Genomic DNA, 12,506 nt, shown 5'->3' with positions numbered 1-12,506 from the left:
CCCAAGAGCCATTGCAGGAACAAAAGCCACCCTGTTTGGATTTGTATGAAGATGGGTATCATGCCATTCTTGACTGTGCCTTTCTTGACTGGCACAACTACAAGGTGAGGTAGGCTGACTACAGATTTTCCATAGCCAGGAAGTCTAAAGCCATAACCAGGAAGTCATCAATTGCACTCCTCAGGCAGCACTATTGCAATTCTTTTGTGAACCTACACTTCTATGCAAAGCTTTCCTTAATGAAGTTAGATGTGGAAACACCACGGGCCCTCCACTGTAGATGTGTCCCATTCTCAAAAACAACAGTGCACTTTGCAGCCTCTATGTAGAGTTGCAAGACTGTACTGGGGAATTTGGGGCCAGCAAAAGAAATTCTATGAAGAATTCAATTTTCCTTCTTCCCCTAATTAAAAAATTTTAACACAGTAACTAAGGCTTCATTTGTCTGCAGCTGTTTCAGAGAGAGAAAAGAAAAAGATAAGGAACAACAAAAACAAAAAAATCCCACCCCATGAGTTTACACTATTTAAATCCTGAAGGACCATTTTAAAAGTGAAGCAGAATGCAATTTTAATGTACCCTAAATAGTCTGCTTCATGCATGTTCACTTAATGCTGAACCAAGACATTCTTAAAATTTCATGCAGGAAAACCTGCTCTGGTTACCTTGGTGATAAACTAAAGACAAAAATTGCACATAATTGTTGCTGATGTCACTGCTTCCAATAGTTTCCAAGGTTACAGAGTACCTCAAATAATTGTGATGTTTCATTTCAAGTCTATTATATTGGAAGTCCATTTTCTGTTCTCAGTAAATTGTTTAGTGCTGCAGGTAATCTATCTAAACCTTATCTAATAAGGCATCAGCAGCCTCTCAGCAACCTCTGGTAATGATGCAGATTTGTATGTTGAAAATGTAGCTACCTAGTTCTTTACTGAACAACTTGACTCCTGGATTATATCAATCATTTTTATCCTAGGAATCTATTTCCATAACAAAGTGTATCAATCAATCATCTTAAAATACCTGAACACTATGTCTTACTTCAAAGCAGTATTACATGTGAATTATCTACCTGGAAGGGAGCTGAATGGCTGAATGGTGGAAAATTGGCTGTTAACTATTTATAACTGACTGATTTTCCCACAGTCCTCAGATTAATTTTAAATGCAGAGCACAAGTAGTTTGCTGCACTAAAAAAATTACTTGCTACACCTTCTCCATTGCAACCTCTCCATTGCACCATAGCATGAACCTCCTTAAAAGTCAGTAACTGTTTTATGTAAGGATTATTCTGCTACCCTCACAGTGTTACTGCCTCAGGACAACTACAGCCAATGCTATTAACTACTGCAGTTCTGTCAAGAAACGGCAGCTGTTTTGAAAACACACTAAACCAAACATATTTTTAGTCTACAGTCATAAAAGATTTTGTATCTCAGCTCTACCCCCTAAATCTAACTAAGCCCCATCTAATCTAAATACTCCGTTATGAAGGAGATAGTGGTTAGTAGATGTCCATCCACCACTTCTCTTCCTGCTGGATCTTTCATCACTTGATTGCTCTCCGACTACAGGGCTTGACCTTGTCAGCATGAAATTTTCCACTAGAGCAAAATAAAAAGGCATTTGCTGTATCTCAGCAGTCTGTTATGACCTATGCAATAGACTTTTAAAAGTAATAATTTATTTCAGAAACTGATTGACTAAAACAGTTTCTGTGTGTTTAATGCATGAAATGAACTGCACATGGAGTCACTAAAACATCAGGCATCTCAGCTACTACCTTAAGTTCAGAGAGGGTTAAAGTGCAGTGCAGAATATAAAATAGAAATAAGAGGTGATTCTTTGTTTGCTCAGAAAATGACTGCGACCCAAGCATGTTTATTTTCATGATAATGCATTTGAGTTTCTCAAGGAATTAATTTCAGCTGCATACATTTTAGTTCTTCTGCATGTAACTCCTGTGACTGGTCTAGGAACAAATACACCGGCAGAAATGTCTGATGAAACAATCTGTTTTAAATAAACACTATAGAATAAAGCAATACCCTTCTATTTGAATTGCATATATTCAGGTGGGACTCCTAAGGAATGGAAAACCAGCACCACATTATGCAGGTGAAGTCTTCCCAAAGAGCTGAAACAGTAAATGCTTGCAACAGACTATTCAACGAGTCATAGAGCATGAATTAATTGCTGAAATTAGGCAGAGAGCTTGTAAAATTGCCATCCCTGGAGATTATGAAAAGCTGTCTGGACGTGGTCCTGGGCAGACTGCTACAGTCTGGTGATATAGGCCGAGCAGGAGAGTTGGACAAAATGAACTCAAGAGGTCCCTTCTAACCTTAGTCATTCTGTGATTCTGCAGAAGAAGATATAGCCAAGCATACACACTAGTATTTTAAAAACACATCAATAGTTCACTTTCTGTGAAATCAGTGATCCTGAACTCTTTGGAAAAAATGAACACAGAATAGAGACTTGAAGAATTCTAACAGAAAGGCAGAAGTGCTTCGGGGAAATTCCACTAGCTACCTAGCAACATTATTTAGGGACCTAAATAATTTTTAAAATCTAGTAATATTTGACTTGTTCAAGATTATTTAAGTCTGTAATTAGTTGAAGAACTAGCAGTGGCCACCGATCTGTATTCTTTTCTACGTACATATATACTCTTCTTGAATTGCTTTGCTATTCATATATCAAGCCAAGGAGGATCATGAGGACCTTGTACTTCTGCTCAATAGGTATTTCTATAGTATTCCTATGTGTATTATGGTACCTTGCATTTTTATTATTTGGGATTTTCTATAAAAACACAATCTCAAAGTAATGAAAGTCCAATGTATCTGACAATGAAAATAACTTGTAAAGGGAAAATTATTCCCCAACAAAGTACACATAACTTTTATGCATGTCATGATGACCCATAACCAAAGGCAGAATGAGGGGTTTTGAAGTATTTTAGTCATAATACTGTTGCTGCATTTCATATTCCGATTAAGAAATAATCAACGCTGTGCTCTGAAACCTGTATACCTGCTGTCAAATTATTCATCATAGCACTATACTAAGTATGTTCCTTTAATTACTTTAGACACTTCATTTTAAGTAACTGCAAGTCTATTAATTCTTTTGGCTTTTGTTTCACAAAAGCAATCAATGCTGAGCTTTACTGTCCCACAACACCTACTTGCATTTCTTTACTGTTCCAAGCAATAATCTATGTGCCAGCTACTGGGAGGCTGAAGTTGTGGTGGGGTAGGATTTGCAGACATCAGGTCTGGTTCTGCTAGAGCAAGGTCAGCTCCTGAAGCAGTCAAGAATCACTAAATTCAAACTAATAAGCACCTCCCGGGAGCTTTAGGTCTCAACACAGTGCAACACTAGTGAAGAATGACACCATTCAATGAGTATTCAAAAGCTCAATTCCATCCTACCTCTGGCTATTTAACATGAATTAATGAAGCATAATAAATTTTAATGAAATTTCATTTAATTCTCAGTTTTTGTGGGTTATGAAATTAAATAACCATTTCTTATCACCAACTAGTTTCATAATAAGTGCCTTCCACTGCTTTCAGAAAAGCAACACTTGACTGATACAGACAGGAAAGGATGATCTGGTTCAGTTTGTGTTAGTGACAGCTGTCAGCATGGCCCAGAGAATTGCTAATAATTTACCACCTCCCTGTAAACAGGATTGTAAAGAGAAAGATTCTGAAACACAGGATCTTTGCACTGTGATCTGAAATTCTCACTTTATGCCAGTATATACACCCACTCTTTCCAGACTACATTCTTACTCCAATTTGCTACACTACTTTTCATAGCCATTCTCTTTTCAAAATTCAAAATCACAGCTTCCTGAAGAGATAGCGCCAATACAATGTAAATTTTCTCACAAGATAACACCATCTGAAGAATTTATGGACCTATTTTACTTTTAAAAGCATAGGTGTAATGCTATTTGAGAATCTTTTACTTTGGGATGTTTTGACAAAACAGACACACCTAAGTAGTGGCAGCAGATGGAAGAGGTTAAAAGTATCAACTCCCAAATTACCAACTACACTAGGCCACCTTCCCTTCGTAATTTAGACCCTTCTGTTGGAGATTTGAAAATATATTCCAGACAGATGACATGTTAACAGAATCATTTCATGGTTCAGTGTCTTCACAGTATGATTTATCTCTATCTCTAGGCACTGGAAGTCCCTCTTCAGGAGATTTATGAGTTAGATCCAAGAATTCATTTTGGAGAGGGAGAACGTGTACGTCATTGCAAAACAGAACATTAACATTTGCTCTAAGATAATGCTTCTGTCTCATTAGCAGTTTTAAGAATCTGTCTGATGCAAGTGGTATCACAATTGTTTCCGAGACACTGCACATTCATACTGCAAAATGTTCATGAATGGAAGAGGTTTTTAAAATTTGCATTAATCCATGAACTTGTATCCTCTTCTTCTCCAACTCTACAGAATTCATACAGAAAGAAGGTCCAGAAGGCTTGTGTCTAATGAAACATTCAACTTAAAATTTAACTGGCATTTTCTTCTTCACTCAGCTTTTGCTACTGGATACTTGCTGCAGACAATACATTTGTAGGACAGGAAAAGCTGTTAACTGGCTTAAGCATCTGGCCCACAACTAAGGCTGTATAAAGAAAAATTTGAAGTTAATACACACCTTAAAAAACTCAAGTGTTTTCAAAAGTGTTCAGGATCCATCATTTCCTACTGTGAAACACTGGGTGCAGGGTAGTGCTGCACAGTGATATCACCCTTTTATGCCCAATGTGGGACACTCAGTGAATTCTGAGTGTTCAACCTGCTTTCTAGAGTTCAGCTATTTTGCTGAGATAAATTCAATCTCTAATCACATTTTATGCTGTTCAACTCAATGAAGGGAAAGCTTTTTACTGTTCTGTTCAGAGACTTGTGGTAGCTGCCAGTGATGTATGTGGGAAACAGTGTGTGTGGTTCAGGAAAAAGGTGAACACTGTCAGTTCATCAGTGCACATGACACCCATTTCACACTGCAGAAGAGTAGTTACAGTTTAAAACAGTAAAAATGGAGGACAGGGAGCAACACACCTATTTGTCTGTTTTCAGCTGATCTAACAGAAGCGTTTGTGAGCCTTTCACTACAATCATTGTAATAAAATCCTTACCCTGAACAAGATAGGGGAATAAAATTTCAAATATTAAAGGTAAGTCGTTCTTAATTTAGACAGGCACAGCAATCAGTTGCTTCTCGTATTGAGGAGATGGAGGAGACAGAGAGGTGACGGAGGCCTTACCATCTGCAATGTCCTGTCAAAAACTATTTTCAGACAAAACACTTTGATCAGACAGGGTCCTGATCAGAGACAAAAGTGTTTGTACCTTTTTCAAGCTATGCCAAAAGGACAGAAATGTGAAAGCTATAAAACAAAAACAGTTAAAAAATATAGAGTACTAACAGAAACCACAAAAATCAAACATCTTAGACATATTAGAGCTTTACATACTATGACCTTCTGTCTTACGGACCAGTTTCCAGTCTTATTTGACAGCTCAGAGGACAATCACTACAACTTTGGTCATTTCTATAAAAAACATAAATCTGCACAGAGAAGTATGAATGGAAAAATCCTAATTTCAACAGTCTTCAATGAGATCTATACCTAGGATGAGATGGAAAGAATGTTCATGGCAACTGCAATGTTTTATTTTGAGATATGTTGCTTTACATTAATGCCCTCCAGAGAGAAGAACGTGAAACATTTCTAATAGGAAAGATGAAAATAGACCTGGATTCAAACAGGCATAAGAGGCTTCATCTTCCAGCAAGGCCATATCACCCAAACACTGTGCAATCAGACACGCTCCTCTGCAGAACTCTGAGCTGTTCAACCTGGAGATAGCCATCTCTGGTTCAGGTTACATCATTCAGATGTGGACCTGTCTTAGTGGGGGGTGGTTAGTTTAACAGAAGTCTTAAGTTTTCCTTCCCCCAGAGCTTCCTGGAGACTGAAATTTTAACTGTGCTTTGCTGAAATTTCTAAAGCAGTTTCACTCTGACCTTTCCCTTCCATTGTTATAACCACTCTACAGAATGTCCAGAGAAGTGTAATTTCTTAACGAGTGGAATAACGTTTATGCTTTGTAACTGCTACCATCTAAATTTAATACCTTATTTGCTTCTCTTTCAGAGAAGTTCTACACAGGAAGATTCCTCTGAAGATCTAGTACAAAATACTCCATTCAATGGTTGATTCAAACCCTATAAAGTTCAGTTAAAGACTTGCTGATTTCAATTATGTTAAGACTTAGGTCTAGCTCCACAGATCACTAAGCTGAAATTCAGTGCCAAGGCTAATGGCACTATTACTGATTGTCTATAGAAAAAAGCCAAAACCTAAACTGACACAGAAACTTAACCACTTTATTCCCTGCTTGGAAATGGAACAATTCTTTGGAAACACACACACAGATTTCTGTATCTTGCTTTGGCAGTTTCATCATTACTAACAATTTACGTACATTAGTGACAACAGATTATTCAGTACCTCACGACAAAACTTGAAAACTATTACCAAGTTTTATGCCAATATAAAGAAATCAGCAGCACAGAAAACAGACCAGTCTAGCACACAGAAGGCAAGAATAAATAGGAAGATATGGATCAACAGTAGTAAAGATGTAAGGAAACAAAGAAATAATTCCTGATAACTCTCTTCCCAAGTGATGTCTGAGTGTCACTTACTGTGGATAGCAATTACACCTCTTCACCAAACTGAAGTCAAATCAGTTTAATGAACAGGAATTGTCCTGGGACAACACACATAGAAATCAGATCGATGCAGTAAATCAGTAGCTCATTATATTTGTTGCTCAATATTCATAGTAGCTCTTCAAACTTCCAAATAAAATGAAGCTTGACTGCAGGATACCACAGTCCCACCATAACTGTGCAAGACACTTTGGTGTCATTTGGTATTGGTGCATTTTGTACATTTAACAACAGCTGAAACCTGATTTGCTAGCTCCACATGAAACCCCAAGAAACCACAGCTTAAAGGAGAGCTATTATCAACAAATTAAATTATATATGCCTCTGTCAGATGTATGGGTCAGAAGTATCAGAGTATGGGTGCACACAATACTTTGTGAGATAATTTTGAAAACTGCTAACCTCCTGCTAGTGACAATTCTCCAGTGAAAGCAAAATCTAGCTGCATGAGTTCTTCCTCACTGTCTCCCTCAGGAGCAGTAAACTTCAGTGCTGTCACCATCCCTGAACTGAGGGCAGTCAGCTGAGTGAGCCCTTCCTCCATCTCACCAGCTGTGCTGAACCACATCTCAATTTAAATGAGGAGTGGAGCACAGCCCACTGCAGGGAAAGCTCAGGCAGGCAGGAAAGCTACAGGAAGCAGGAGGTGTCAGTGGTTACCACCCCTCAGCTGAGACAAGAATTCGAGCTGCATGAATACACCACTTCATTCAGTTCACCCTAACCTAAGCTGTTTGTGGATATCAGCAGAGCAATTTTAAGACATGAAGGTCCCTGTGCAGAGTACAAATGCCTCTGGAGATGTGACAAGTGCTTGTCTCAGTTAAAAAACCCACGTCCAGAATCTAACTGTAGTTTCACCGAGCCAAAAAGTAAGGCTGAAATCTTTGGCATGAATGTGCAATGGAGGCAAAGAAAGTTTTCACCATGACGCTAAGAAAAAAAAAAAAAAAAAGAAAGAAAGAAACAGCAGGGTTGCTTTTCCTCGGAGCTTAAAACAACGTTAAGTCATGCGCTGAGGGGAAACAGGGATTGACTGTACCTTTTGTCTTCTCTGTGTTACCAAGTAAAGTTAGGAAGTGGAGCACAAAAGGAGATAATTCTTCCAATAAAATTTAGCTATCCTGGCTTCTTTGCTCCCAGATGCTATAGTAGGTGAGAATCTGTATTGCATAAATTCAGAGATGATACTAACTTCAAAAAAATGACAAAATGGCTTAACATTTGTTTTATAACTTCAGGTGCAGATATTATCATGAAAGCAGGAGTGTAAAGATGCCAGATCCCTGAGCTCAGATGATTCTGAAGAGCCTCAGAAGATGAGCTGCAGTGCTTCTGTACATCACTGCATTAGCAGTCAACAGGCAGTGTTTGGAAGAACCACTTTCAACTGCAGAAGAGCCTCAATGCTCATGCTGAAAATGCTGTTTAAAATGTGTGAATAGCAGCATAAGTACCAGGAACTTCACTAAGATTACTTGTAAACTGTCAAGCTACTGTGAGGGGAATGCAGCTTTTAGTCATATTTACTATCCCTCTGAATTGACTTCAAACACATACCAGGAGAGGAGCTCTGTCTCCTATATATCCCAGGTCCTTAAGCCATCCAGCACTCATCACAGTCCACTTTATCTAATATGAATGCACAGTTAAGAGCAGCAGGGTAATAACTCATAAAATGCAAAGTAGAAGAAAATCTCTCAACTTAAAAATTGTTACCATTCTTTTTAGTAAATATACCCAGTATTTAACTTATCAGATAGGTACTTCATCTTTGTTGTTCATCATTAAGAAATTCAACAGCAAACAAAGAGATAAACTACATACAGTAATCAGCCCTTACATGTCCTAGTCTATGCATCTTCTTACTGCTGTTACTTTTCAGTATGACTTATGTCATTATCGCATGACTTCTGTAATTTTCAACTGTTTTGAGTGCTGACAACATTTATAGATATTGTTTTAGTAACCTGAAGCCTCTCCAGCTGTCTTAATTGCCATTACTTGTTTTACACTTGTGTAAAGGCAACAAGATGAATTCAGTATGAATAATTTTGGGAAGAGTTCATGTCTGAGCTGGGTAGAAGGAGATAACTGTATGACGCAGAACCCAGCATAACTGCATCTGCATATAAATAGACTTAATCAGAAATGCAAATTGCAATCAGAAGACATTTTAGAAGTCTGTGATAACTGTGCAGATAAAAAAAGGTCAAACACTAGTATTGCTGAAGATTTAAAACTCTTATCAGCCAGTGGCAATTTCTTCTTTAAAAGCAAAGTATGGAAAAGACAAATATATGCCAGTATAATCAACAGCAGACAAATTCTCTCTATATTTTTTCTATTATTACAACTGTTCTGTTGTTAAAATCTATTTTACACTGTGAATTTCATCTTAACTTATTCAGGAAGACGCAACAAAATGAAAATAAAATGCAGCCAAAACCACACAACATGAAGCTAGAGATGCATGACTATACATAGAGTGAATTTCTATCCCTTTTACACATCCCTGTATGACAATCCAGGTTTTTACATTTTAACTTCCTGGGGTAAATGAATGAAAGAAAGTATGAGCACAGTTTGCTAAAACTGCTTGACTCCTTCATAGCACTGTCAAACTGGTGTGTTTTTTTTCCACAGCTGAATAAGCCTATGACTCCACCTGAATAAGATTTAAAAATGTTATTCAATACGTTATGTGTTCTTCCTCTTTTGAAACAAATGTTATCATCAATAGTCACAAAGAAAAATACTTTTGAAGGGCGATACCTAGATATTATATAATTTAATATTACAAAATAAATTGAATACGTCACTCTTTACCATTTCAAGGCATTCTAAATAAAAATTATTGCAGTAGTCAGGCTGAAAAAAATATTTAATGTGACAGCATTTTTGCCTTTTTCTGTATGAGCCACTTAGGATTTGAAGCATGAATGTTTACCAAATGTTTATTTCTTGCTTTTGAACAAACTAGTGAGTGAAGAGAGCCATCTAGTGCCATACCTTGGAATCTTGAAAAGGGTTTTCACCGGATGCATGTCAAACAAAGGAGGGTCTCCATCCCCCAGTTCAATGGCTGTTATTCCCAAGGACCACACGTCACATCGAGCATCATATGAGTAGTCGTACTGCTGTTCACAAGCAATCACCTATCAGAAAACAGCAGGGAAAACAATGCTTTAACCTAATGTACAATTCATGCCATGCTTCCATGACAAGAAAAATAGGTTTTGAGTCATACCTAAAATACTATGTAGCTTTCAAATCCATATCTTTGCCTGTATATCCCAGTTAGAAAAACCCAGACAAACAGTAAATTAGAACCTCTCTTAGGTTTGTTTTCTTTAAAAACAATCCCCATCTTTTTTTGAACACATTAAGCTCCGTGGGATGCTTCAAATATCTATACAAAGAACATCACTCTAATAAATTCTGGTTTTGAAAGCACTTCTTACACAAAACTACTAAAACAGCAGAGAACCCTATTGATGTTATTCCTATTAACTTCTATGACTATTCATGAAGACAGACTGACTTGCACAGCTGTTTTTTAGATAAGAATATTTCATCAATCATTTCTGCCAACTTCTTCTTTTTAGTTTGTTTCTCCTGAATTTAGTTGTTTAAAAAAAAATCTTAATGAACTTACCATGTACCTTCTCTGGAAAAAAAATGGAGCTAACAGGAATCTATTAATGGACATCAGAACCGTTTTACATCACAAATTTGATGTGCACTTCCAGCTAACCCACAGTTTGCATTCTAAATCATAACCTAAATATTGCTATAAGCTGAGAACAATTCTGTACCCAAACATGAGATTCAAACTGAAGTTTAAATTTAGCCTTTATCTTTACAAAGGGCTGAGACAAAACTTTCAGGTTTCACTGCCTTTCATTCTACCATGCTTTGGAATGCTGTGTCAAGTTTTTCTTCCCAATTCTCATCAATTAGACCAGATGCTTTGAAAGTTTGTCAGATCCCAATACTAGTACTAGTACTGGCTTCCAAAATTTTTCTCATAATTTTAAGTATTGTTAGTCGTAATTTGTACTTAAGATAAATTGAACTTTGTAAGCATGTCCTAAGGTGGCTGCATGTCCTAAGGTGGTTCTAGAATAGATTTTATTTTTTTTTTTCACTTCTGGGTTCTTGTGTTAGGGTTGGAATTTGGGAAAATGTATTGCAGAGGTCCTAACATGCAAGTCAGCTCCCCGGGTGGCTGCTAGCAGAAAGACACTGAAAGGCTGATGTAAGAAAACTTTTCCTGGAGAAATTGCTGATTCCAGCTTGACCTCCTGGTTACTTTCTCCATAAGGTGCAGTTAACACAGACATTCCTGTCCCTGGTAGAGATCCTATCCAACAGGCCCATAGGATCTGCCCATCACTCTGGGACTCACAATCCCATCACACAGCAGTCATCATCTATTTTATCAGAGTCAGAAGTGCTGAATATGCTACTTAAAATACTACCAAAATGGGTTTGCATTTTGTTTGGGGGTTTTGGCAGTAAAGTTGGACAGTAAAGATGGACAATAGTTAATTCCTTTGCTATATACTAATAGTTCAGTTCTTTTCACAGAGCAAATTAGTCCAGAAAAATTACGACCTTCCCTGAATTTTCAGTCAATGTTTTAACAAGTGTTGAGATTTCTCTCTTTCTTCTCAATTTTTCCAGGTTAGTATGGCAAAGAAATTTCCTTTCATACCCTACAGACAGTGGTATTTCCCCTTTATTGCTGTAATGTCAAAGAATCTGATAGAGCATTAAACTGTTGTTTCTCAGCTGCTGTCTGAGGAACACTGGTGATTTTTAAGACACAATTAAGAAGTAAGCAAGACATTTGCAAACCATCTGAGAAAAATATAGATACACACTACCCAACATATCCATTACCAAATAAACATAATGGAATTAAATGAAAGCAAGCACTGCAAAAGAGGGTTCAGGGATTTTCTTCTTCAAATTGAACAGCAAGAGTATTGTTAGCTAATGCAGTGTTTTTAAAGGTTGTCACACAAAGATCATTTTCCCATCTCCCTTTTCTTCAACAGAATGCCTTAGGTGAAAGCTCTGAAACATTTCCTAGTTCTTCGAAGAGTTCATTGATCTCATCCCAGAGATCTCATCCCAGAGATTCCTGTATCTCTTTAAAAAATGAATTTTACTGCGCAGATTCTAAACAAATCAAGCAGACCACTTTAAACCATCACACTTATTTCAGAGACCTATGCAATAATTTCTTATCCTTACACAGTGCCGAGGGAGGGAGGGATCAAAATTGATGTGAAAACTGTTAAGAAAGTCAGTGCAGAGATCCATCAGAGATGCTTAAATAATATATTTTAAAGAGGCCATATTTGGTGTTGAACCTGCAGTTCCCATCACTGTAGGTTTGCTCAGTGATTGAAAGGGAAGCTTGAATTTCATGGTTATTTTTGTTTCTTCATACAGTTCACCACACCACCTCTATACTCAAGGACACTTCCTCAAGAAAAAAAAAAAAATCATGCAAGTCAGCTTTCAAGGCCATGACTTGCAATTAGCATATCCATATGTGACTAATTACATTCACTATGTTCTCCCTTTTTATCACATGAAAAATATCTATCTGCTTGGTTAAGTAGCAACCAAAGCCCATCTCCTGAAAGTGACTTCCTCAGAATTTGCCTGGTTACCATCAGTGTGCCAAGTCCTTAGTAAATACTTCC

At 37.3% G+C, this 12,506-nt stretch overlaps 1 protein-coding gene across 1 annotated transcript in view; it reads right to left on the bottom strand.

Moving 5' to 3' along the window:
- MYO3B (myosin IIIB) overlaps positions 1-12,506 on the bottom strand; it is a 183,681-nt gene that overhangs the window by 130,080 nt on the left and 41,095 nt on the right. Inside the window, exon 8 of the mRNA XM_030454152.1 lies at positions 9,796-9,941. Coding sequence (XP_030310012.1) covers positions 9,796-9,941 — 146 coding nt within the window. The remainder of the gene's footprint in view (positions 1-9,795; positions 9,942-12,506) is intronic.

The sequence above is a fragment of the Calypte anna genome, chromosome 7 (assembly GCF_003957555.1).
Source record: "Calypte anna isolate BGI_N300 chromosome 7, bCalAnn1_v1.p, whole genome shotgun sequence".
Classification (NCBI taxonomy): domain Eukaryota; kingdom Metazoa; phylum Chordata; class Aves; order Apodiformes; family Trochilidae; genus Calypte; species Calypte anna.
Note: the sequence above shows the minus strand (reverse complement) of the source record. Positions and strands in the feature narration are given on the sequence as shown.